The 27,824-nt window shown below is 46.1% G+C and overlaps 1 protein-coding gene across 1 annotated transcript in view; it reads right to left on the minus strand.

Annotated features, from left to right (window-relative positions):
- LOC311226703 (zona pellucida-like domain-containing protein 1) overlaps positions 1-27,358 on the minus strand; it is a gene marked incomplete at both ends in the record, with an annotated part of 27,514 nt that extends 156 nt beyond the window's left edge. Inside the window, 8 exons of the mRNA XM_084312115.1 lie at positions 1,804-1,906; positions 4,568-4,739; positions 6,478-6,558; positions 8,711-8,808; positions 8,903-8,975; positions 25,048-25,238; positions 25,697-25,923; positions 27,265-27,358. Of these exons, the coding sequence (XP_084168241.1) occupies positions 1,804-1,906; positions 4,568-4,739; positions 6,478-6,558; positions 8,711-8,808; positions 8,903-8,975; positions 25,048-25,238; positions 25,697-25,923; positions 27,265-27,358 (1,039 nt within the window). The remainder of the gene's footprint in view (positions 1-1,803; positions 1,907-4,567; positions 4,740-6,477; positions 6,559-8,710; positions 8,809-8,902; positions 8,976-25,047; positions 25,239-25,696; positions 25,924-27,264) is intronic.
- Between the last annotated feature and the right edge of the window lie 466 nt (positions 27,359-27,824).

The raw sequence follows: 27,824 nt of genomic DNA on the forward strand, positions 1-27,824 counted from the left end.
ACAGGGGGGGGGGGGGGGGGGGGGGGGAGACGAGAGGCGTATTGAGGGGTGTCCTTTAAATTCAAGATCATTAGACACCGAGAGGAGATGACGTGATATAACTGGACTCACCGTAGGCTGCTGCCCTGGGTGTGGGTTCTGTGGGCGAGAGAGAGAGAGAGAAGAGGAGAGGAGAGAGAGAGAGAGAGAGAGGGAGAGAGAGAGAGAGAGAGGAGAGAGAGAGAGAGAGGGATAGAGAGAGAGAGAGAGAGAGAGAGAGAGAGAGAGAGAGAGAGAGTGCAAAGGTCAGTGTCTGAATCTTACGTTTGTCAAAGTGAGTCAGAAGATCTTTTTTTTTTTCTTTTCTTTTTTTTAGATCTTTTATTGTTTTTTTTCTCCCGGGCAGTCCGAGAGAGAGAGAGGAAGGATGGGAGATAGACGAGGGAAGACATTCGGCAAAGAGCGCCGGGTCCGGGAGTCGAACCCGGAGCGGCCGTGTTGCAGCGCAGCGCTGTACGTGGAGCGTCACCCTGGCACCCAGAGTCAGAAGATCTTAAAGACCTTCTACTCGTGCACTCGTGGTAAGCTGCCTCCTTATACTACATCATTATTGGTAACCTGCCTCCTTATACTACATCATTATTGGTAAGCTGCCTCCTTATACTACATCATTATTGGTAAGCTGCCTCCTTATACTACATCATTATTGGTAACCTGCCTCCTTATACTACATCATTATTGGTAAGCTGCCTCCTTATACTACATCATTATTGGTAACCTGCCTCCTTATACTACATCATTATTGGTAAGCTACCTCCTTATACTACATCATTATTGGTAAGCTGCCTCCTTATACTACATCATTATTGGTAAGCTGCCTCCTTATACTACATCATTATTGGTAAGCTACCTCCTTATACTACATCATTATTGGTAAGATACCTCCTTATACTACATCATTATTGGTAAGCTACCTCCTTATACTACATCATTATTGGTAAGCTGTCTCCTTATACTACATCATTATTGGTAAGCTGTCTCCTTATACTACATCATTATTGGTAAGATACCTCCTTATACTACATCATTATTGGTAAGCTACCTCCTTATACTACATCATTACTGGTAAGCTACCTCCTTATACTACATCATTATTGGTAAGCTACCTCCTTATACTACATCATTATTGGTAAGCTACCTCCTTATACTACATCATTATTGGTAAGCTACCTCCTTATACTACATCATTATTGGTAAGCTACCTCCTTATACTACATCATTATTGGTAAGCTACCTCCTTATACTACATCATTATTGGTAAGCTACCTCCTTATACTACATCATTATTGGTAAGCTACCTCCTTATACTACATCATTATTGGTAAGCTACCTCCTTATACTACATCATTATTGGTAAGCTACCTCCTTATACTACATCATTATTGGTAAGCTACCTCCTTATACTACATCATTATTGGTAAGCTACCTCCTTATACTACATCATTATTGGTAAGCTACCTCCTTATACTACATCATTATTGGTAAACTACCTCCTTATACTACATCATTATTGGAATGGAATTTTGGTGCCTCAGGATCTCCGTGTCTTATCCCTGGGAAAGTGCATGCATGGACGAAAGAACGTGCGAGGACGAACATCTCTGGGGGAGGATGACTGTAAACTACTAACGAGTCGGTCGCAGTCAACCAGCACCTGCTAACGGGTCTGACCATTTAGCTCAGCTGGTTAGTGCGGCCGCCTGTGTAACCTAGGTAACCAGGTTCAAATCCACTCGGTTACATTTGTAAGGAAGAAAGTCTCACCGGTGTAGAGCGGTCCTAAGGAAACAGTGGCTGAGTCCTTGGTCTTTTCTCCAAAGGTTTTGGTGGATCTTCTCCTTCTCCCGCTGTTGATGGTGTTGCAGGCCTATTGTAAACACACCGTTCAGTATCATCTCTAGACCCACAACAGACTGCTGTAATTACAGTAGGAAGCAAGAGCTTAGTAAACTCCAGCTCACTCAAAATAGAGCTGCCCGCCTCACTCTTCACGGCTCTATAAGGAACAGTGTGGGGGGAATGCATGCTGGACTGTCGTGGATGAGGGTGGAGGAGAGACTAGCAGTTTGATTAGGTTTAAAGAACTGAACTTTGAACTGCTGCGGTCAGGCAAGCGATACCGGAGTCTTAAGGCGAGCACAGAGAGACTCAGAAGAAGCTTCTATCCCCAGGCCATCAGGCTGCTCAACGAACAATAAACACTATGCAACAACCATCAAATGCACACAGCACACACACCCACACGCACACACTCACTCAAACAAACAACACACTGCAGCACCCACTCTCCACACTTTAGATCACACAAACACACTTTATATTTATTGATAAAGGATTTGCACTACAACTCGTACACCTACTGTAAATTGTACCTAAATTGCACCTCATCCTATTTCTGCCTTGCACTATATAGTATTGTATATTAGTACACTACACAGTATTGTATATTATATGGTAACTCAGTTACGTCTATTCTGCATCGAACATTGTACATATGTCTATACTGAACACTGTGACCTCATTTTTTTACTTCAAATTTACATGCTATACTATGTTATTTTATTTCATACTTATCTTGTCTAGCACAGTCTCTGGAGCGTAACAGTAAGAAGCATTTTGTATAAACGTATTCTGTACTTCTGTATGACAACTATTAAAGAAACTTGAACTTGAAACTTGAAACATTTGTACCTCAGGTAAACCCACCCAATTGTATTCTATGCTTTTATCCACCAATGATAGACATGACCATAATACCAGACATGCTTCAAGTAGTCGCTTCACCCTACCTCTGCCTAGAACCAACGCTCTAAAGAAAACTGCAATGTATAGTATAGAGCCATAACATACTGGAATAGGATCCCATTACATATCATACGGACGGAAAACAAGGACAGTTTCAAAAATAAACTTAAAGGAGCCATAATCCGGAAAGAAATCAATATATGTCATGCATGAGTGTAGCTGCAGGCAGCCATGTTATCGAAACTTCTTCTGTTTACTTTGTGTTTTTTTTTTTAAAGGTATGGTGAAATGGATTCACCTATGACCTTTTGTTTTATTTTCTATTGATTATGGATATATGACTGATTTACACTGAATGTTTCATATTTGTATGTGTATATCTGTGAGGACCCCAGGAAGAATAGTCAACACGTTGGTGATGACTAATGGGGATCCTAATAAACATAAACATGTACAGTAGGCTACACCTGTGTACTGACAGCAAAACAAAGACCTTCTCACAAAGAACCTTTTAAGTCCAGATGATGAGTACGGTTTTTAAATCCCATTATCTTCAGAATGCATATTATTTGGGTATTCGGTTTAATTAATAATTGAGGGGATATTCCACACTTTCATTGTGGAAGTCTGTGGGGACATGATATGCACACACACACACACACACACACACACACACACACACACACACACACACACACACACACACACACACACACACATTTAGAATCTTTATTTATGTCCACATAAACACACACACACACACACACACACACACACATTTAGAATCTTTATTTATGTCCACATAAACACACACACACACACACACACACACACACACACACATTGACTTATACCAGCATGCTTATGCTAACAAATGCTAACATTTTCTGCTTCAATCCACATCTTAACAATGTGGACTATGTCCTTTAAAGACCTTAGAAGTTGGAATAGGGTCTTAACAATGTGGACTATGTCCTTTAAAGACCTTAGAAGTTGGAATAGGGTCTTAACAATGTGGAAGACCTTAGAAGTTGGAATAGGGTCTTAACAATGTTCACTAGGTCCTAGAAGTTGGGTTAGGCTAATTTAATTAAATGTAATGTCCCACCTTTTCAATCTTGCTTTTGAGCTCTAATTCTGTCGGTTTTATTTGATTTTGTCATGTATTATTTTTTTTCTGTTTTTGTTTTGCCATAGTTTTGTTTCTTCTATCCGTGTAAAGCGTCTTTGAGCATCTGGAAAAGCGCTATATAAAATAGATGTATTATTATTATTATTATTATTATTATTATTATTATTATTATTATTATTATTATTATTATTATTATTATGCAAAAGAGATGTAAACGTAGCGTGCTAATGCTATAATGCTAATAACTACAATTGGAGAGCGTTCAGCGTGTTTGTTACCGTTAGCGTGCTAATGCTATAATGCTAATAACTACAATTGGAGAGCGTTCAGCGTGTTTGTTACCGTTAGCGTGCTAATGCTATAATGCTAATAACTACAATTGGAGAGCGTTCAGCGTGTTTGTTAGCGTTAGCGTGCTAATGCTATAATGCTAATAACTACAATTGGAGAGCGGTCAGCGTGTTTGTTAGCGTTAGCGTGCTAATGCTATAATGCTAATAACTACAATTGGAGAGCGGTCAGCGTGTTTGTTAGCGTTAGCGTGCTAACGCTAACGATCTTCCCGACTCACGTCCAGGATCTCCTGGCACTTGCTGGGCTCACACAGCCTCACCTAACCCGGTCCCTAACCCGGTCCCTAACCCGACTCACGTCCAGGATCTCCTGGCACTTGCTGGGCTCACACAGCCGCAGGATGCAGTGGAGGTACAGGCTGGACTTGTCCTGGTCCCGGTGCTCCACGAAGCGGAACGCCTCGAAGTCGAACCGCGCGCTCCTGGAGAGGCCGTTGTTCGTCACGGACGTCCGCTGGTTCACGGAGCACCTGGGCATCAGCAGGAGGGTGGGAATTGATTGATTGATTGATTGATTGAACATTTTATTAACAGATTGCAGAATGGGTACAATACAGTACGGCTCAATACACACAATTGTTAAGGGGATGCAGACCAGAGAAAGACTTTCGTCTTGTTTACATCAGGGTCCCCCATTTTCAATTCATCAGGACATATATGACATACATGACATACAGATATACAGTACTGCTACATCTATGTTCTTCAGTGACACAATTTTCTTATTTATTTTCCTCCTATGTAAAGAGACATTAATGGATATTCCTAAAAAGATTTGCACTAACTCTTCTACCTCATTTTTGCATTTTACATTTTGTTTTGCATTTTGAACATTTCGATGGCCGAAGAACAAAACCTCCCATCTGCTTTAAAAAATAAAATAAAAATGTGGGAAAAACCTCCTCTCTGCACTTTAAGAGGCACTACTTCCTGCTCGGTATTGTTATCCAGGCGTGTAAAGTACTTGAGTAATTGTACTTTGTTACAATACTTAAGTACTGTTTTGGGGGATTTGTGCTTTACTCAAGTATTATTAGGTTTGTATACTTCTACTTTTACTCAATTACATTTCAGAGAAAAAAACATTTTTACTCCTTACATTTAAAATGCAGACCTACAAAGTACAAATCTCGCAGGTCCAACCATTTTAATTAGTATATTTGTTTCTCTGGCTGAACTAACGTTAACGTTATTAATCCTGCGGCCGCTCTTTATTTAAAAACAGCCAATCAAATCCCCATCATTGGAAAATGAACCCGCCCATACCCATGCTGATTGGTCCTTGTGCGAGACTAGAAAGCGGGGATCTTTGATTAAACACCTGCTATCAGGAGAATAGACAGTCAGAAAAAAAGTTTTTACTTTAACTTTTTAGTACTTAAGTACATTTAAAAGTAGAAACTTTTTTAATTTTACTTAGCCAGATACTCTGACTTTTACTTGAGTACGATTTTGAGACGGTACCCATACTTTCACTTAAGTATAATTTATGGCTACTTTTTACACCCCTGTTGTTATCACGTATCTGAATAATACATTTCCGATAGAATGTTTTGTTGTTTCGGCCATCGATTTTTGTTTTGTATATTGTATATGTTGTAGTGTTTGATCCTACTTCTCTTACCTTTTACTGTATGAAGCACAATTAATTTCAGGGGGGTCATACAGAAACAAGCACATGACATTTCTGATAATTTTCTAAAATAAGACGAATAAGAAGAATTATTTCATATAGTACTGTGTTATTGTACTGTAAATGAAGGCTATTTTATTTTATTGAACTATTTTATTGCACTGCACTATTACACTATTTTACTCTGTCTAGTCTATTTTACTCTTGTTATTATAGTCTATTTTAAAACTACCATAGAATCAACAAAGAGGCCTATTAGGATGCTAGATCTCAATGTGAAAAACGATGTGATTTCTGTCTATTTTATGCTCGTTTTATATGTCTGCACTTTATGCATTGATCTGCCAATTTTGTGCTCATTTTACGCCTGTCTTTTTTACAGTTGTGAAGCACTTTTAGCTGGAATTCTTGTATGAAAGGTGCTATGCAAATAAAGTTATTATTATTATTATTTCATTATAATATACATGTACCTTATATGTGACAAATGAAAACAAAACTTGAGACTTGATATCGTGGACTAGCGTACCCCGTGAAGAAGACGTGCTCGGCGTTGGTGGTGTTGGAGGACTTACCCCGTGAAGAAGACGTGCTCGTTGTTGGTGCTGTTGTACGCGGAGGGCGTCGCGAAGCAGTGGTCCAGCAGGACGTTGAAGCTGCGGAGAAAGCGCTCAGTACGTCACATTTTGACACATTACCAAAGATCTAACGGCGATCGGCTAAATCCATTGGCCCAATCGAATACGAAAGAAGAATGCAACCCATTGATTGCTAGGGAACGACTTGGATTGAGAAAGGCAGCCCATAGATTGATAGGGAACAGCTTGGATTGCAGTGTTTGCTTAATAATGGAACAGAGTGGATTTGAACCTGGGACCATAATATCCACTGATGGCTGCACTAACCAGCTGAGCTAAAGGGTCAGAGGTTAGCAGGTGCTGGTTGACTGTAGTTTACACTAACCAGCTGAGCTAAAGGGTCAGAGGTTAGCAGGTGCTGGTTGACTGTAGTTTACACTAACCAGCTGAGCTAAAGGGTCAGACCTGTTAGCAGGTGCTGGTTGACTGTAGTTTACACTAACCAGCTGAGCTAAAGGGTCAGACCCGTTAGCAGGTGCTGGTTGACTGTAGTTTACACTAACCAGCTGAGCTAAAGGGTCAGACCTGTTAGCAGGTGCTGGTTGACTGTAGTTTACACTAACCAGCTGAGCTAAAGGGTCAGAGGTTAGCAGGTGCTGGTTGACTGTAGTTTACACTAACCAGCTGAGCTAAAGGGTCAGAGGTTAGCAGGTGCTGGTTGACTGTAGTTTACACTAACCAGCTGAGCTAAAGGGTCAGAGGTTAGCAGGTGCTGGTTGACTGTAGTTTACACTAACCAGCTGAGCTAAAGGGTCAGACCTGTTAGCAGGTGCTGGTTGACTGTAGTTTACACTAACCAGCTGAGCTAAAGGGTCAGAGGTTAGCAGGTGCTGGTTGACTGTAGTTTACACTAACCAGCTGAGCTGAAGGGTCAGACCCGTTAGCAGGTGCTGGTCGACTGTAGTTTACACTAACCAGCTGAGCTAAAGGGTCAGACCCGTTAGCAGGTGCTGGTTGACTGTAGTTTACACTAACCAGCTGAGCTAAAGGGTCAGACCTGTTAGCAGGTTCTGGTTGACTGTAGTTTACACTAACCAGCTGAGCTAAAGGGTCAGACCTCTTAGCAAGTGCTGGTTGACTGTAGTTTACACTAACCAGCTGAGCTAAAGGGTCAGAGGTTAGCAGGTGCTGGTTGACTGTAGTTTACACTAACCAGCTGAGCTAAAGGGTCAGACCTGTTAGCAGGTGCTGGTTGACTGTAGTTTACACTAACCAGCTGAGCTAAAGGGTCAGAGGTTAGCAGGTGCTGGTTGACTGTAGTTTACACTAACCAGCTGAGCTGAAGGGTCAGACCTGTTAGCAGGTGCTGGTTGACTGTAGTTTACACTAACCAGCTGAGCTAAAGGGTCAGAGGTTAGCAGGTGCTGGTTGACTGTAGTTTACACTAACCAGCTGAGCTGAAGGGTCAGACCTGTTAGCAGGTGCTGGTTGACTGTAGTTTACACTAACCAGCTGAGCTAAAGGGTCAGACCCGTTAGCAGGTGCTGGTTGACTGTAGTTTACACTAACCAGCTGAGCTAAAGGGTCAGACCCGTTAGCAGGTGCTGGTTGACTGTAGTTTACACTAACCAGCTGAGCTAAAGGGTCAGAGGTTAGCAGGTGCTGGTTGACTGTAGTTTACACTAACCAGCTGAGCTAAAGGGTCAGAGGTTAGCAGGTGCTGGTTGACTGCGACTGACTCCTCAGTAGTTTACAGTCGTCCTCCTCCCCCCCCGAGAAGTGGGTCCTCGCACGTTCTTTTGTCCACGAGCGCACTTTCCCAGGTTGAGGCACTGAGATCCCACCGCTGCCACCAATGTATGGATTTGAACCTGGGACCATAGGATCCACAGGCGGCCGCACTAACCAGGGTCAGACCCGTTCGCTGGTGCTGGTTGACTGTAGTTTACACTAACCAGGGTCAGACCCGTTCGCTGGTGCTGGTTGACTGTAGTTTACACTAACCAGGGTCAGACCCGTTCGCTGGTGCTGGTTGACTGTAGTTTACACTAACCAGGGTCAGACCCGTTCGCTGGTGCTGGTTGACTGTAGTTTACACTAACCAGGGTCAGACCCGTTCGCTGGTGCTGGTTGACTGTAGTTTACACTAACCAGGGTCAGGCCGGTTAGCTGGTGCTGGTTGACTGCGACCGACTCGTTAGTAGTTAACACTATAATGAGTTCCACCTACTTCCCCGTGAGGTTGACGGCCTTCACGGCCACGTAGATCTTGGTTCGCAGCATGAGTCCCGTCGAAGGCACCACCAGTGGGAAGCTGTAGTTTGTATCCTGATGCAACAAAGAGTTAAGAAGACAGATTAAAAGATCCTTCTTTTACCGCTAAGTGAACCTGATGCGTGGAAAGGCGCTGACTCAGACTCACATTATACACACTCATCCGGAGCGTGTCTATGAAGGAGCCGTTGTTATCGCTGGTGGCCACCGACACTGAAGACCTGGCATCATAGAGAGTACAGAGAGAGGTGGCATCACAGAGGGTACAGAGAGAGGTGGCATCACAGAGAGTACAGAGAGAGGTGGCATCACAGAGGGTACAGAGAGAGGTGGCATCATAGAGAGTACAGAGAGAGGTGGCATCACAGAGAGCACAGAGAGAGGTGGCATCACAGAGAGTACAGAGAGAGGTGGCATCACAGAGAGGACAGAGAGAGGTGGCATCACAGAGAGGACAGAGAGAGGTGGCATCACAGAGAGTACAGAGAGAGGTGGCATCACAGAGAGGACAGTACAGAGAGAGGTGGCATCACAGAGAGGACAGAGAGAGGTGGCATCATAGAGAGTACAGAGAGAGGTGGCATCACAGAGGGTACAGAGAGAGGTGGCATCACAGAGAGGACAGAGAGAGGTGGCATCACAGAGAGTACAGAGAGAGGTGGCATCACAGAGAGGACAGAGAGAGGTGGCATCACAGAGAGTACAGAGAGAGGTGGCATCACAGAGAGTACAGAGAGAGGTGGCAAGGAGACACATAGAGGGTACAGAGAGAGGTGGCAAGGAGACACATAAAGGGTACAGAGAGAGGTGGCAAGGAGACACATAGAGGGTACAGAGAGAGGTGCCAAGGAGACACATAGAGAGTACAGAGAGAGGTGGCAAGGAGACACATAGAGGGTACAGAGAGAGGTGGCAAGGAGACACATAAAGGGTACAGAGAGAGGTGCCAAGGAGACACATAGAGGGTACAGAGAGAGGTGGCAAGGAGACACATAAAGGGTACAGAGAGAGGTGGCAAGGAGACACATAGAGGGTACAGAGAGAGGTGGCAAGGAGACACATAAAGGGTACAGAGAGAGGTGGCAAGGAGACACATAGAGGGTACAGAGAGAGGTGGCAAGGAGACACATAGAGGGTACAGAGAGAGGTGCCAAGGAGACACATAGAGGGTACAGAGAGAGGTGGCAAGGAGACACATAGAGAGTACAGAGAGAGGTGGCAAGGAGACACATAGAGGGTACAGAGAGAGGTGGCAATGAGACACATAGAGGGTACAGAGAGAGGTGGCAAGGAGACACATAGAGGGTACAGAGAGAGGTGGCAAGGAGACACATAGAGAGTACAGAGAGAGGTGGCAAGGAGACACATAGAGAGTACAGAGAGAGGTGGCAAGGAGACACATAGAGAGTACAGAGAGAGGTGGCAAGGAGACACATAGAGAGTACAGAGAGAGGTGGCAAGGAGACACATAGAGGGTACAGAGAGAGGTGGCAAGGAGACACATAGAGAGGACAGAGAGAGGTGGCATCACAGAGGGTACAGAGAGAGGTGGCATCACAGAGAGGACAGAGAGAGGTGCCAAGGAAACACAGAAGAAAGGAGAAATAAGTCAAAACGAGTTGCTTCGGTCACGGCTACAGTTGCAGCTGCATAGCAGCGATTATAATAACAAAATGGTAAACGGTGCCTTTATATATCTCTTTTAACCAAAGCGCTTTACAATTTTGTTCCTCCCATTCACCCATTCACTCACATTCACACACCGACGGCGGAGGCGACCGTGCAAGGTGCCAACCTGCTCATCGGCAGCGTAGAAATAGAAGCAAAGAGGCGCTACAGGGATAAAATTGAACTTCAATATGAACAGGCTGACTCTAGAGCTATGTGGCAGGGCCTCAGAACGATGACAGATTACAAAGGCACCTCCCTCAAGCTGAACAGTGACATCTCCTTAGCAAATGATCTCAACACCTTCTATGCGAGGTTTGAGGCTGTGAATAACAACACCAGCCTACAAGCCACTGCAATGGAGGGGGGGGGGGTCTGCTGATGGAGACTCAGTGTTCAGGGTAACAGAGCATGAGGTGAGGCGGACCTTTAAAAGAAAGTGAATATCAGGAAGGCAGCAGGACCGGATGGTATCCCCGGCCGCGTCCTAAAAGTCTGGGCCGACCAACTGGCCCCGGTATTCACTGACATCTTTAACCTGTCCTTAGAACAGGCTGTCATCCCCACCTGTCTGAAGAAGTCCACTATCATCCCTGTACCCAAAAAATCCAAGCCCACTTGCCTCAACGACTACCGCCCTGTAGCCCTCACCTCCATAGCCATGAAGTGCTTTGAGAAGCTAGTGAAGGGCTACATCTGCTCCTCCCTCCCCATCAACCTGGACCCCCTGCAATTTGCATACCGCCCCAACAGGTCCACGGAGGACGCCATAGCCCATGTGCTGCACACAGCAGCATCACACCTGGACAAGAGGAAGGGGAACTATGTGAGAATGCTGTTCATCGACTACAGCTCAGCATTCAATACCATAGTCCCCTCCAAACTCATAGCCAAGCTCAGGGACCTGGGCTTGAACTATGACCTCTGCCAGTGGGTCTTGGACTTCCTGACGGGCAGAACCCAGGTGGTGAGAGCAGGCAACTGCACCTCCTCATCCATCACCCTCAACATAGGGGCCCCCCAGGGCAGTGTTCTGAGTCCCCTCCTCTACTCCCTGTACACACATGACCTGGAAGAGGTCAAGGTCCTAGCGGGATGGTGTCAAGAGAACAGCCTCTCCCTGAACGTCAGCAAAACAAAGGAGGACTTTAGGAGGTCGGGGTCAGGGACTACAGCCCCCTCAGCATCGACGGGGCACCGGTTGAGAGAGTGAACAGTTTTAAGTACCTCGGTGCCCACATATCCGAGGACTTGACATGGACCTCACACATTGACAGTGTTGTGAGAAAGGCACGGCAACGCCTCTACTTCCTCAGGCGCCTAAGGAAGTTCCAAGTCAGTCAGAAGATCCTTAAGAACTTCTACTCATGTACAATAGAGAGCATCCTGACTGGCAATATCACCTCCTGGTTTGGGAATAGCACTGCACAAGACCATAGCAGACTACAGAGAGTGGCCCGTTCAACCGCATAGGTGGGCTTCCCACTCTCCAGAACATTTACAACAAGCGGTGCATGGGCAAGGCTAAGAGAATTATCAAAGACTCCAGCCACCCAAACAACTGCCTCTTTGAACAGCTGCGGTCAGGCAAGCGATACCGGAGTCTCATGGCAAGCACAGAGAGACTCAGAAGAAGCTTCTATCCCCAGGCCATCAGGCTGCTCAACGAACAATAACACTATACAACAACCATCAGATGCACTCACAACACACACATCCACACGCGCACACTCACTTTAAACAAACAACACACTGCAGCACCCACTCTCCACACTTTAGAACACATAAACACTTTATATTTATTGGCAAAGAATTTGCACTACAACCCATACCTCAGTACACTTTACTGTAAATTGTACCTAAATTGTACATCATCCCATTTCTGCTTTGCACTATATAGTATATTGTATATTAGTATATTGTATAGTATATTGTATGGTAACTCAGTTACTTCTACTCTGCATTGAACATTGTACATATGTACATACTGAACACTTGTGCCTACGTACGTGACTTCTATTTTATACTTGCTATACTTATTTTAATTTATACTTATCTTTTGCCTAGCACAGTCTCTGGAGCGTAACAGAAAGAAGCATTTTGTATAAAAGTATTCTGTACTTCTGTATGACAACTAATAAAGAAACTTGAACTTGTTAGGGGTTAAGTGTCTTGCTCAAGGACACGTCGGCACGCTGCCCGGGAGGAGCGGGAACCTTCTGATTACCAGACGACCGCTCTACCTCCTGAGCCACTGTCGCCCCCGACAACAACAACAACAACAACAACAACAACAACAACAACAACATTGAAATATGATTCATCGTTGATTTCCAAATGGGACAAATAATCCATCCCAGAAATGTGAGGTTCCTCAGGTCCAGGATTAGATGGTGTTTGTTGCTCAGGTCCAGGATTAGATGGTGTTTGTTCCTCAGGTCCAGGATTAGATGGTGTTTGTTGCTCAGGTCCAGGATTAGATGGTGTTTGTTGCTCAGGTCCAGGGATTAGATGGTGTTTGTTGCTCAGGTCCAGGATTAGATGGTGTTTGTTGCTCAGGTCCAGGATTAGATGGTGTTTGCTCCTCAGGTCCAGGGATTAGATGGTGTTTGCTCCTCAGGTCCAGGATTAGATGGTGTTTGTTGCTCAGGTCCAGGATTAGATGGTGTTTGCTCCTCAGGTCCAGGATTAGATGGTGTTTGTTGCTCAGGTCCAGGATTAGATGATGTTTGTTCCTCAGGTCCAGGATTAGATGGTGTTTGTTGCTCAGGTCCAGGATTAGATGGTGTTTGCTCCTCAGGTCCAGGATTAGATGATGTTTGTTCCTCAGGTCCAGGATTAGATGGTGTTTGTTGTTCAGGTCCAGGATTAGATGGTGTTTGTTGTTCAGGTCCAGGATTAGATGGTGTTTGTTCCTCAGGTCCAGGATTAGATGGTGTTTGCTCCTCAAGTCCAGGGATTAGATGGTGTTTGCTCCTCAGGTCCAGGATTAGATGGTGTTTGCTCCTCAGGTCCAGGATTAGATGGTGTTTGTTCCTCAGGTCCAGGATTAGATGGTGTTTGTTCCTCAGGTCCAGGATTAGATGGTGTTTGTTCCTCAGGTCCAGGGATTAGATGGTGTTTGTTCCTCAGGTCCAGGATTAGATGGTGTTTGCTCCTCAGGTGCAGGATTAGATGGTGTTTGTTGCTCAGGTCCAGGGATTAGATGGTGTTTGCTCCTCAGGTCCAGGATTAGATGGTGTTTGCTCCTCAGGTCCAGGATTAGATGGTGTTTGCTCCTCAGGTCCAGGATTAGATGGTGTTTGTTCCTCAGGTCCAGGGATTAGATGGTGTTTGTTCCTCAGGTCCAGGGATTAGATGGTGTTTGTTCCTCAGGTCCAGGATTAGATGGTGTTTGTTCCTCAGGTCCAGGATTAGATGGTGTTTGTTCCTCAGGTCCAGGATTAGATGGTGTTTGTTGCTCAGGTCCAGGGATTAGATGGTGTTTGTTCCTCAGGTCCAGGATTAGATGGTGTTTGCTCCTCAGGTCCAGGATTAGATGGTGTTTGTTCCTCAGGTCCAGGATTAGATGGTGTTTGTTGCTCAGGTCCAGGATTAGATGGTGTTTGTTCCTCAGGTCCAGGGATTAGATGGTGTTTGTTGCTCAGGTCCAGGATTAGATGGTGTTTGCTCCTCAGGTCCAGGATTAGATGGTGTTTGCTCCTCAGGTCCAGGGATTAGATGGTGTTTGCTCATCAGGTCCAGGATTAGATGGTGTTTGCTCCTCAGGTCCAGGATTAGATGGTGTTTGCTCCTCAGGTCCAGGATTAGATGGTGTTTGTTCCTCAGGTCCAGGATTAGATGGTGTTTGTTCCTCAGGTCCAGGATTAGATGGTGTTTGTTGCTCAGGTCCAGGATTAGATGGTGTTTGCTCCTCAGGTCCAGGATTAGATGGTGTTTGTTCCTCAGGTCCAGGATTAGATGGTGTTTGCTCCTCAGGTCCAGGATTAGATGGTGTTTGCTCCTCAGGTCCAGGATTAGATGGTGTTTGCTCCTCAGGTCCAGGATTAGATGGTGTTTGTTCCTCAGGTCCAGGATTAGATGGTGTTTGTTCCTCAGGTCCAGGATTAGATGGTGTTTGTTCCTCAGGTCCAGGATTAGATGGTGTTTGTTCCTCAGGTCCAGGGATTAGATGGTGTTTGTTGCTCAGGTCCAGGATTAGATGGTGTTTGTTCCTCAGGTCCAGGATTAGATAGTGTTTGTTCCTCAGGTCCAGGATTAGATGGTGTTTGTTGCTCAGGTCCAGGATTAGATGGTGTTTGTTCCTCAGGTCCAGGATTAGATGGTGTTTGTTGCTCAGGTCCAGGATTAGATGGTGTTTGTTCCTCAGGTCCAGGGATTAGATGGTGTTTGCTCCTCAGGTCCAGGATTAGATGGTGTTTGCTCCTCAGGTCCAGGATTAGATGGTGTTTGTTCCTCAGGTCCAGGATTAGATGGTGTTTGCTCCTCAGGTCCAGGATTAGATGGTGTTTGTTGCTCAGGTCCAGGATTAGATGGTGTTTGCTCCTCAGGTCCAGGATTAGATGGTGTTTGTTGCTCAGGTCCAGGATTAGATGGTGTTTGTTCCTCAGGTCCAGGGATTAGATGGTGTTTGTCCCTCAGGTCCAGGATTAGATGGTGTTTGTTGCTCAGGTCCAGGATTAGATGGTGTTTGTTGCTCAGGTCCAGGATTAGATGGTGTTTGCTCCTCAGGTCCAGGATTAGATGGTGTTTGTTCCTCAGGTCCAGGATTAGATGGTGTTTGTTCCTCAGGTCCAGGATTAGATGGTGTTTGTTCCTCAGGTCCAGGGATTAGATGGTGTTTGTTCCTCAGGTCCAGGGATTAGATGGTGTTTGTTGCTCAGGTCCAGGATTAGATGGTGTTTGTTCCTCAGGTCCAGGATTAGATGGTGTTTGTTCCTCAGGTCCAGGATTAGATGGTGTTTGTTCCTCAGGTCCAGGATTAGATGGTGTTTGTTCCTCAGGTCCAGGGATTAGATGGTGTTTGTTGCTCAGGTCCAGGATTAGATGGTGTTTGTTGCTCAGGTCCAGGATTAGATGGTGTTTGTTCCTCAGGTCCAGGATTAGATGGTGTTTGTTGCTCAGGTCCAGGATTAGATGGTGTTTGTTCCTCAGGTCCAGGATTAGATGGTGTTTGTTGCTCAGGTCCAGGATTAGATGGTGTTTGTTGCTCAGGTCCAGGATTAGATGGTGTTTGTTCCTCAGGTCCAGGATTAGATGGTGTTTGTTGCTCAGGTCCAGGATTAGATGGTGTTTGCTCCTCAGGTCCAGGATTAGATGGTGTTTGCTCCTCAGGTCCAGGGATTAGATGGTGTTTGCTCATCAGGTCCAGGATTAGATGGTGTTTGCTCCTCAGGTCCAGGATTAGATGGTGTTTGCTCCTCAGGTCCAGGATTAGATGGTGTTTGTTCCTCAGGTCCAGGATTAGATGGTGTTTGCTCCTCAGGTCCAGGATTAGATGGTGTTTGTTCCTCAGGTCCAGGATTAGATGGTGTTTGTTCCTCAGGTCCAGGATTAGATGGTGTTTGTTCCTCAGGTCCAGGATTAGATGGTGTTTGTTCCTCAGGACCAGGGATTAGATGGTGTTTGTTGCTCAGGTCCAGGATTAGATGGTGTTTGTTCCTCAGGTCCAGGATTAGATGGTGTTTGTTCCTCAGGTCCAGGATTAGATGGTGTTTGTTGCTCAGGTCCAGGATTAGATGGTGTTTGTTCCTCAGGTCCAGGATTAGATGGTGTTTGTTCCTCAGGTCCAGGATTAGATGGTGTTTGTTGCTCAGGTCCAGGATTAGATGGTGTTTGTTGCTCAGGTCCAGGATTAGATGGTGTTTGCTCCTCAGGTCCAGGATTAGATGGTGTTTGTTCCTCAGGTCCAGGATTAGATGGTGTTTGTTCCTCAGGTCCAGGATTAGATGGTGTTTGTTGCTCAGGTCCAGGATTAGATGGTGTTTGCTCCTCAGGTCCAGGATTAGATGGTGTTTGCTCCTCAGATCCAGGGATTAGATGGTGTTTGTTCCTCAGGTCCAGGGATTAGATGGTGTTTGTTGCTCAGATCCAGGATTAGATGGTGTTTGTTCCTCAGGTCCAGGATTAGATGGTGTTTGTTCCTCAGGTCCAGGATTAGATGGTGTTTGTTCCTCAGGTCCAGGGATTAGATGGTGTTTGTTCCTCAGGTCCAGGATTAGATGGTGTTTGTTGCTCAGGTCCAGGATTAGATGGTGTTTGTTGCTCAGGTCCAGGATTAGATGGTGTTTGTTGCTCAGGTCCAGGATTAGATGGTGTCTGTTCCTCAGGTCCAGGGATTAGATGGTGTTTGTTCCTCAGGTCCAGGATTAGATGGTGTTTGTTGCTCAGGTCCAGGATTAGATGGTGTTTGTTCCTCAGGTCCAGGATTAGATGGTGTTTGTTGCTCAGGTCCAGGATTAGATGGTGTTTGTTGCTCAGGTCCAGGATTAGATGGTGTTTGTTCCTCAGGTCCAGGATTAGATGGTGTTTGCTCCTCAGGTCCAGGGATTAGATGGTGTTTGTTCCTCAGGTCCAGGATTAGATGGTGTTTGTTCCTCAGGTCCAGGATTAGATGGTGTTTGTTCCTCAGGTCCAGGATTAGATGGTGTTTGTTCCTCAGGTCCAGGATTAGATGGTGTTTGTTCCTCAGGTCCAGGATTAGATGGTGTTTGTTGCTCAGGTCCAGGATTAGATGGTGTTTGTTCCTCAGGTCCAGGATTAGATGGTGTTTGTTCCTCAGGTCCAGGATTAGATGGTGTTTGTTCCTCAGGTCCAGGATTAGATGGTGTTTGTTGCTCAGGTCCAGGATTAGATGGTGTTTGTTCCTCAGGTCCAGGATTAGATGGTGTTTGCTCCTCAGGTCCAGGGATTAGATGGTGTTTGTTCCTCAGGTCCAGGATTAGATGGTGTTTGTTCCTCAGGTCCAGGATTAGATGGTGTTTGTTGCTCAGGTCCAGGATTAGATGGTGTTTGTTCCTCAGGTCCAGGATTAGATGGTGTTTGTCCCTCAGGTCCAGGATTAGATGGTGTTTGTTGCTCAGGTCCAGGATTAGATGGTGTTTGTTCCTCAGGTCCAGGGATTAGATGGTGTTTGTTGCTCAGGTCCAGGATTAGATGGTGTTTGTTCCTCAGATCCAGGATTAGATGGTGTTTGTTGCTCAGGTCCAGGATTAGATTGTGTTTGTTGCTCAGGTCCAGGATTAGATGGTGTTTGTTGCTCAGGTCCAGGATTAGATGGTGTTTGTTCCTCAGATCCAGGATTAGATGGTGTTTGTTCCTCAGGTCCAGGATTAGATGGTGTTTGTTCCTCAGGTCCAGGATTAGATGGTGTTTGTTGCTCAGGTCCAGGATTAGATGGTGTTTGCTCCTCAGGTCCAGGATTAGATGGTGTTTGTTGCTCAGGTCCAGGATTAGATGGTGTTTGTTCCTCAGATCCAGGATTAGATGGTGTTTGTTGCTCAGGTCCAGGATTAGATGGTGTTTGTTGCTCAGGTCCAGGATTAGATGGTGTTTGTTGCTCAGGTCCAGGATTAGATGGTGTTTGCTCCTCAGGTCCAGGGATTAGATGGTGTTTGTTGCTCAGGTCCAGGATTAGATGGTGTTTGTTCCTCAGGTCCAGGATTAGATGGTGTTTGCTCCTCAGGTCCAGGATTAGATGGTGTTTGTTCCTCAGGTCCAGGATTAGATGGTGTTTGTTCCTCAGGTCCAGGATTAGATGGTGTTTGCTCCTCAGGTCCAGGATTAGATGGTGTTTGTTGCTCAGGTCCAGGATTAGATGGTGTTTGTTGCTCAGGTCCAGGATTAGATGGTGTTTGTTCCTCAGGTCCAGGGATTAGATGGTGTTTGTTCCTCAGGTCCAGGATTAGATGGTGTTTGTTCCTCAGGTCCAGGATTAGATGATGTTTGTTCCTCAGGTCCAGGATTAGATGGTGTTTGTTGCTCAGGTCCAGGATTAGATGGTGTTTGCTCCTCAGGTCCAGGATTAGATGGTGTTTGTTCCTCAGGTCCAGGATTAGATGGTGTTTGTTGCTCAGGTCCAGGATTAGATGGTGTTTGCTCCTCAGGTCCAGGATTAGATGGTGTTTGTTCCTCAGGTCCAGGATTAGATGGTGTTTGTTGCTCAGGTCCAGGATTAGATGGTGTTTGTTCCTCAGGTCCAGGATTAGATGGTGTTTGTTGCTCAGGTCCAGGATTAGATGGTGTTTGTTCCTCAGATCCAGGATTAGATGGTGTTTGCTCCTCAGGTCCAGGATTAGATGGTGTTTGCTCCTCAGGTCCAGGATTAGATGGTGTTTGTTCCTCAGGTCCAGGATTAGATGGTGTTTGTTGCTCAGGTCCAGGATTAGATGGTGTTTGTTCCTCAGGTCCAGGATTAGATGGTGTTTGTTCCTCAGGTCCAGGATTAGATGGTGTTTGTCCCTCAGGTCCAGGATTAGATGGTGTTTGTTGCTCAGGTCCAGGATTAGATGGTGTTTGTTTCTCAGGTCCAGGATTAGATAGTGTTTGCTCCTCAGGTCCAGGATTAGATGGTGTTTGTTACTCAGGTCCAGGATTAGATGGTGTTTGTTCCTCAGGTCCAGGATTAGATGGTGTTTGTTCCTCAGGTCCAGGATTAGATGGTGTTTGCTCATCAGGTCCAGGATTAGATGGTGTTTGTTACTCAGGTCCAGGATTAGATGGTGTTTGTTCCTCAGGTCCAGGATTAGATGGTGTTTGTTCCTCAGGTCCAGGATTAGATGGTGTTTGTTCCTCAGGTCCAGGATTAGATGGTGTTTGTTCCTCAGGTCCAGGATTAGATGGTGTTTGTTCCTCAGGTCCAGGATTAGATGGTGTTTGTTCCTCAGGTCCAGGATTAGATGGTGTTTGTTCCTCAGGTCCAGGATTAGATGGTGTTTGTTGCTCAGGTCCAGGATTAGATGGTGTTTGCTCCTCAGGTCCAGGATTAGATGGTGTTTGTTGCTCAGGTCCAGGATTAGATGGTGTTTGCTCCTCAGGTCCAGGATTAGATGGTGTTTGCTCCTCAGGTCCAGGATTAGATGGTGTTTGTTGCTCAGGTCCAGGATTAGATGGTGTTTGTTGCTCAGGTCCAGGATTAGATGGTGTTTGCTCCTCAGGTCCAGGATTAGATGGTGTTTGTTGCTCAGGTCCAGGATTAGATGGTGTTTGTTCCTCAGGTCCAGGATTAGATGGTGTTTGTTCCTCAGGTCCAGGGATTAGATGGTGTTTGTTCCTCAGGTCCAGGATTAGATGGTGTTTGCTCCTCAGGTCCAGGATTAGATGGTGTTTGCTCCTCAGGTCCAGGATTAGATGGTGTTTGTTCCTCAGGTCCAGGATTAGATGGTGTTTGTTCCTCAGGTCCAGGGATTAGATGGTGTTTGCTCCTCAGGTCCAGGATTAGATGGTGTTTGCTCCTCAGGTCCAGGATTAGATGGTGTTTGTTGCTCAGGTCCAGGATTAGATGGTGTTTGTTGCTCAGGTCCAGGATTAGATGGTGTTTGTTGCTCAGGTCCAGGATTAGATGGTGTTTGTTCCTCAGGTCCAGGATTAGATGGTGTTTGTTGCTCAGGTCCAGGATTAGATGGTGTTTGCTCCTCAGGTCCAGGATTAGATGGTGTTTGTTGCTCAGGTCCAGGATTAGATGGTGTTTGTTCCTCAGGTCCAGGATTAGATGGTGTTTGTTGCTCAGGTCCAGGATTAGATGGTGTTTGTTCCTCAGGTCCAGGGATTAGATGGTGTTTGTTCCTCAGGTCCAGGATTAGATGGTGTTTGTTCCTCAGCTCCAGGATTAGATGGTGTTTGTTCCTCAGGTCCAGGATTAGATGGTGTTTGTTGCTCAGGTCCAGGATTAGATGGTGTTTGTTCCTCAGGTCCAGGGATTAGATGGTGTTTGTTCCTCAGGTCCAGGATTAGATGGTGTTTGTTGCTCAGGTCCAGGATTAGATGGTGTTTGTTGCTCAGGTCCAGGATTAAATGGTGTTTGCTCCTCAGGTCCAGGATTAGATGGTGTTTGTTCCTCAGGTCCAGGGATTAGATGGTGTTTGCTCCTCAGGTCCAGGATTAGATGGTGTTTGTTGCTCAGGTCCAGGATTAGATGGTGTTTGTTCCTCAGGTCCAGGGATTAGATGGTGTTTGCTCCTCAGGTCCAGGATTAGATGGTGTTTGTTGCTCAGGTCCAGGGATTAGATGGTGTTTGTTGCTCAGGTCCAGGATTAGATGGTGTTTGTTCCTCAGGTCCAGGATTAGATGGTGTTTGTTCCTCAGGTCCAGGATTAGATGGTGTTTGCTCCTCAGGTCCAGGGATTAGATGGTGTTTGTTCCTCAGGTCCAGGATTAGATGGTGTTTGTTCCTCAGGTCCAGGATTAGATGGTGTTTGCTCCTCAGGTCCAGGGATTAGATGGTGTTTGTTCCTCAGGTCCAGGATTAGATGGTGTTTGTTCCTCAGGTCCAGGATTAGATGGTGTTTGTTGCTCAGGTCCAGGATTAGATGGTGTTTGTTCCTCAGGTCCAGGATTAGATGGTGTTTGTTGCTCAGGTCCAGGATTAGATGGTGTTTGTTCCTCAGGTCCAGGATTAGATGGTGTTTGCTCCTCAGGTCCAGGATTAGATGGTGTTTGTTCCTCAGGTCCAGGATTAGATGGTGTTTGTTGCTCAGGTCCAGGATTAGATGGTGTTTGTTGCTCAGGTCCAGGATTAGATGGTGTTTGCTCCTCAGGTCCAGGATTAGATGGTGTTTGTTCCTCAGGTCCAGGATTAGATGGTGTTTGTTCCTCAGGTCCAGGATTAGATGGTGTTTGTCCCTCAGGTCCAGGATTAGATGGTGTTTGCTCCTCAGGTCCAGGATTAGATGGTGTTTGCTCCTCAGGTCCAGGATTAGATGGTGTTTGTTCCTCAGGTCCAGGATTAGATGGTGTTTGTTGCTCAGGTCCAGGATTAGATGGTGTTTGTTCCTCAGGTCCAGGATTAGATGGTGTTTGTTCCTCAGGTCCAGGATTAGATGGTGTTTGTTCCTCAGGTCCAGGATTAGATGGTGTTTGCTCCTCAGGTCCAGGATTAGATGGTGTTTGTTGCTCAGGTCCAGGATTAGATGGTGTTTGCTCCTCAGGTCCAGGATTAGATGGTGTTTGTTCCTCAGGTCCAGGATTAGATGGTGTTTGTTGCTCAGGTCCAGGATTAGATGGTGTTTGTTCCTCAGGTCCAGGATTAGATGGTGTTTGCTCCTCAGGTCCAGGATTAGATGGTGTTTGCTCCTCAGGTCCAGGATTAGATGGTGTTTGCTCCTCAGGTCCAGGATTAGATGGTGTTTGCTCCTCAGGTCCAGGATTAGATGGTGTTTGTTCCTCAGGTCCAGGATTAGATGGTGTTTGTTGCTCAGGTCCAGGATTAGATGGTGTTTGTTCCTCAGGTCCAGGGATTAGATGGTGTTTGTTGCTCAGGTCCAGGGATTAGATGGTGTTTGTTCCTCAGGTCCAGGATTAGATGGTGTTTGTTGCTCAGGTCCAGGATTAGATGGTGTTTGTTCCTCAGGTCCAGGATTAGATGGTGTTTGTTCCTCAGGTCCAGGGATTAGATGGTGTTTGTTGCTCAGGTCCAGGGATTAGATGGTGTTTGTTGCTCAGGTCCAGGATTAGATGGTGTTTGTTGCTCAGGTCCAGGATTAGATGGTGTTTGTTCCTCAGGTCCAGGATTAGATGGTGTTTGCTCCTCAGGTCCAGGGATTAGATGGTGTTTGTTGCTCAGGTCCAGGATTAGATGGTGTTTGTTGCTCAGGTCCAGGATTAGATGGTGTTTGTTCCTCAGGTCCAGGATTAGATGGTGTTTGTTCCTCAGGTCCAGGATTAGATGGTGTTTGTTCCTCAGGTCCAGGATTAGATGGTGTTTGCTCCTCAGGTCCAGGGATTAGATGGTGTTTGTTGCTCAGGTCCAGGATTAGATGGTGTTTGTTCCTCAGGTCCAGGATTAGATGGTGTTTGCTCCTCAGGTCCAGGATTAGATGGTGTTTGCTCCTCAGGTCCAGGATTAGATGGTGTTTGTTCCTCAGGTCCAGGATTAGATGGTGTTTGTTGCTCAGGTCCAGGATTAGATGGTGTTTGCTCCTCAGGTCCAGGGATTAGATGGTGTTTGTCCCTCAGGTCCAGGATTAGATGGTGTTTGTCCCTCAGCTCCAGGGATTAGATGGTGTTTGTTCCTCAGGTCCAGGATTAGATGGTGTTTGTTGCTCAGGTCCAGGATTAGATGGTGTTTGTTCCTCAGGTCCAGGATTAGATGGTGTTTGCTCCTCAGGTCCAGGATTAGATGGTGTTTGTCCCTCAGCTCCAGGGATTAGATGGTGTTTGTCCCTCAGGTCCAGGATTAGATGGTGTTTGTCCTTCAGCTCCAGGGATTAGATGGTGTTTGTTCCTCAGGTCCAGGATTAGATGGTGGTTGTTGCTCAGGTCCAGGATTAGATGGTGTTTGTTCCTCAGGTCCAGGATTAGATGGTGTTTGTTCCTCAGGTCCAGGATTAGATGGTGTTTGTTGCTCAGGTCCAGGATTAGATGGTGTTTGTTCCTCAGGTCCAGGATTAGATGGTGTTTGTCCCTCAGGTCCAGGATTAGATGGTGTTTGTTCCTCAGGTCCAGGATTAGATAGTGTTTGTCCCTCAGCTCCAGGGATTAGATGGTGTTTGCTCCTCAGGTCCAGGATTATATGGTGTTTGTTCACACAGATATAAATCACGCAGAAGACCATCGCTGCCCAGGAAGAGTCATCACCTCTTCGTTTTAGGTCACTCGGAGATTCACAAGCGTAATATATATATATTTTTTTTTAATCCTCTTTTAAATATAAATAAACAGAAGACTAACTCAGTAGTGGGAAGATGACACATGCTAGCCTGTAATAATCCCCCCCAGAAAAATCTACTTTGCATTTGATATTGCAAATATTTGCCATCACACACACTGGCATTTAAAGGGTTAGAATTATAAAATGTCCAAAATGAATATGTGGTGTTATGATCACGGCTGAAGTTGAATAAAATATTGTATTATTTTCAATCTGACATTACAAAAAAACTGAAGATCCATCAAAATCAGTGTTGTTGCTAATCATACATATGCTAGCCTGTTTTTTAACAATAATTTGTGATGCCATCACAAACACTGGCATTTAAAGGGTACAAATAAAAAGAAATTCTGCACCAGAATGCAGGAAATGAGGTCTTTGTAACATTTTTTTTTTACCTCCTATAATAGTGGGGGTCGCGGCCTGAAAACTTTGGGAACCTGTGATGTAGAGAGGTTACTCAGGCCACTAGCTGCGTGTTGAAGACACAGAAGACTAACTCAGTGGTGGGAAGGTGATGTAGAGAGGGTACTCACGCCACTAGCTGCGTGTTGAAGACACAGAAGACTAACTCAGTAGTGGGAAGGTGATGTAGAGAGGGTACTCACGCCACTAGCTGCGTGTTGAATACACAGAAGACTAACTTAGCAGTGGGAAGACGATGTAGAGAGGGTACTCACGCCACTAGCTGCGTGTTGAATACACAGAAGACTAACTCAGTAGTGGGAAGATGACGTAGAGAGGGTACTCACGCCACTATCTGCGTGTTGAATACACAGAAGACTAACTCAGTAGTGGGAAGGTGACGTAGAGAGGGTACTCACGCCACTAGCTGCGTGTTGAAGACACAGAAGACTAACTTAGCAGTGGGAAGACGACGTAGAGAGGGTACTCACGCCACTAGCTGCGTGTTGAATACACAGAAGACTAACTCAGTGGTGGGAAGACGACGTAGAGAGGGTACTCACGCCACTAGCTGCGTGTTGAATACACAGAAGACTAACTCAGTAGTGGGAAGGTGATGTAGAGAGGGTACTCACGCCACTATCTGCGTGTTGAATACACAGAAGACTAACTCAGTAGTGGGAAGACGATGTAGAGAGGGTACTCACGCCACTAGCTGCGTGTTGAAGACACAGAAGACTAACTCAGTAGTGGGAAGGTGATGTAGAGAGGGTACTCACGCCACTAGCTGCGTGTTGAATACACAGAAGACTAACTCAGTGGTGGGAAGACGACGTAGAGAGGGTACTCACGCCACTAGCTGCGTGTTGAATACACAGAAGACTAACTCAGTAGTGGGAAGGTGATGTAGAGAGGGTACTCACGCCACTATCTGCGTGTTGAATACACAGAAGACTAACTCAGTAGTGGGAAGACGATGTAGAGAGGGTACTCACGCCACTAGCTGCGTGTTGAAGACACAGAAGACTAACTCAGTAGTGGGAAGGTGATGTAGAGAGGGTACTCACGCCACTAGCTGCGTGTTGAATACACAGAAGACTAACTCAGTGGTGGGAAGACGACGTAGAGAGGGTACTCACGCCACTAGCTGCGTGTTGAATACACAGAAGACTAACTCAGTAGTGGGAAGACGACGTAGAGAGGGTACTCACGCCACTAGCTGCGTGTTGAATACACAGAAGACTAACTCAGTAGTGGGAAGACGACGTAGAGAGGGTACTCACGCCACTAGCTGCGTGTTGAATACACAGAAGACTAACTCAGTAGTGGGAAGACGATGTAGAGAGGGTACTCACGCCACTATCTGCGTGTTGTTGAGCAGGTACTCCAGCGGGTAGCGGCAGGAGAAGTGGTAGTAGAGGTCTGTGGAGTAGCTGATGATGCCTTGGTCTGAGCTGGGCGTGTCGATGTATCCCGTGATGACGACCGACTGGATGCTGGAGAAAGAGCTGAAGGGACCGGAGGGGTCCGGCACCTCGTCCACGATCTACACACGAGACAGCAGACGTGTGGAACACTCAGTGCCAAGGCGCCACTCAGGGACGGATCGCCGAGCGGGCCGAGCGGCTCGACACTGTGTGTCATCTTTTCCGTCTAATTATGTGATAATAAACATTATGTTTTGAATCTCAACCCATTCAAATATATATCACGACCGAATCACGTCTAACGAGTTGCTCCAGCTATTTCTGAATTGGTTACACAGCGTTGGTGCAATATCAAGCCGTTTAAAATCTAAATTCAGTCCAAAAACAACAACGTTTAGACCTCAAGACCTGAAGAACACCTTAGAAAGGTTCATACTGTGATTTGGTATCAACACTCTGACTCTCTTTAGTGTCTCTGACAGGGTTACCCTCTTTAGTGTCTCTGACAGGGTTACCCTCTTTAGTGTCTCTGACAGGGTTACCCTCTTTAGTGTCTCTGACAGGGTTACCCTCTGACCTGCAGGGACTGGCGACAGGCGTTGTCCTGGCTGTGATTGACCGGCAGCTGGTAGCGTATGACGGGCGGGGTCACGCTGGTGTCGATGGCGCCCTGGCAGGCGGTGTTGTTGTGTTGTCCGTTCAGCGCCAGGCCGGTGGGGTCGAAGCCCGCCCACTGGGCCGAGCACAGGTTGACCTCCAGGGTGATCATGTAGGTGCCGCAGTCCACCATCAGGTCCGTGTTGTCTGTCAGGGAGGGAAGGAGGGAGGGACATGGAGACGGACGCACGGCGGGGGCCAATCAGAGTGCAGGGATGAGCTTCGATGACGTCTGTCAATCTGCTGAAACGTTGTCTATTCTGACCTGTTCTAATGTAGCTGAAGCTAAGTACTGAAGCTAAGTACTGAAGCTAAGTACTGAAGCTAAGTACTGAAGCTAAGTACCTGAAGCTAAGTACTGAAGCTAAGTACTGAAGCTAAGTAGCTGAAGCTAAGTACCTGAAGCTAAGTACCTGAAGCTAAGTACTGAAGCTAAGTACTGAAGCTAAGTACCTGAAGCTAAGTACTGAAGCTAAGTACTGAAGCTAAGTACCTGAAGCTAAGTACCTGAAGCTAAGTACCTGAAGCTAAGTACTGAAGCTAAGTACTGAAGCTAAGTACTGAAGCTAAGTACCTGAAGCTAAGTACTGAAGCTAAGTACTGAAGCTAAGTACCTGAGCTAAGTACCTGAAGCTAAGGGCAAATAGGGCTTTACGTCAAATGTATATACTCTCTTTTCTGGACTCTTTTTGTATCACAAACAGTACTGTATTTGCAAATCTGGTATGTCATAAATGTATAGATGTAGCAGTACTGTCTATCTGTATGTTGTGTATGTTATGATGAATTGAAAATGGGGGACCCTGATGTAAACAAGACGAAAGTCTTTCTCTGGTCTGCATCCTCTTAACAATTGTGTGTATTGAGCCGTACTGTATTGTACCCATTCTGCAATCTGTTAATAAAGTTTTCAATCAATTCAATCAATCAATCAAACTCTTTCACTGCCACACTACAGAAGGTTAACCTTTCACTACCCCACTACAGACAGTTAACCGTCTGTAGTGTGGTAGTGTAAGGGTTAACCTTCTGTAGTGTGGTAGTGAAAGGGTTAACCTTCTGTATTGTGAAAGGGTTAACCCTTTGTCGTGTGTGGTAGTTAAAGGTTTAACCTCCTGTATTGTTGCAGTGAAAGGGTTAACCCTTTGTCGTGTGTGGTAGTGAAAGGGTTACCCTCCTGTATTGTTGCAGTGAAAGGGTTAACCCTTTGTCGTGTGTGGTAGTGAAAGGGTTAACCTCCTGTATTGTCGCAGTGAAAGGGTTAACCCTTTGTTGTGTGTGGTAGTGAACGGGTTAACCTCCTCTATTGTCGCAGTGAAAGGGGTAACCATTTGCCGTGTGGCAGTGAAAGGGTTAACCATTTGCCATGTGTGGCAGTGAAAGGGTTAACATCCTGTATTGTCGCAGTGAAAGGGTTAACCATTTGCCGTGTGTGGCAGTGAAAGGGTTAACCATTTGCCGTGTGTGGCAGTGAAAGGGTTAACGCACCTGGGATCCTCTCGTCCGCCGTGGAGCAGTTGAAGACGCAGCGGGCGGAGTGGAGCAGCGCGGCCAGCAGGGGGAGACAGAGGTACCGAGTCATGGTGCCTGGTGGTGTGAAAGCAACACATGGTGAGACAGAGACACAGCGAGTCACCAGAGGACATGATCAGACACGTGTCTCTGTTCCGCTCGCCGCGCCTCTGGTGACTCCGGGGAACAGACGGGGATTAGAGGGTGTTTGTTCACACAGATATAAATCACTCCAAAGATAGTCATCACCTCTTAGTTTCAGGTCACTCGGAGATTAATTATCAAAGCAATAACTTTTTTTTTATCCACTTTTTCTCCTCCTATTTTTCTTGTATTTTTCTCCCATCCCAATTTAGTCGTTATGCCAATTCCCCCCTCCCCTTCCTGGTCGTTGCGCGCATGTGCCCCCCACTGGTCGGTCTAGGGAGCCCTGAGGTCTATCACATGCTTCCTCCGACACATAGGAGACAGCCAGCAGCCTCTTTTCACCTGCCAGCGAGGACTCTCATTGGGTGAGGTGTAACATGTGGGAGGTC

This window comes from Notolepis coatsorum (genome assembly GCF_963971535.1).
Source record: "Notolepis coatsorum genome assembly, chromosome: 1".
Classification (NCBI taxonomy): Eukaryota; Metazoa; Chordata; class Actinopteri; order Aulopiformes; family Paralepididae; genus Notolepis; species Notolepis coatsorum.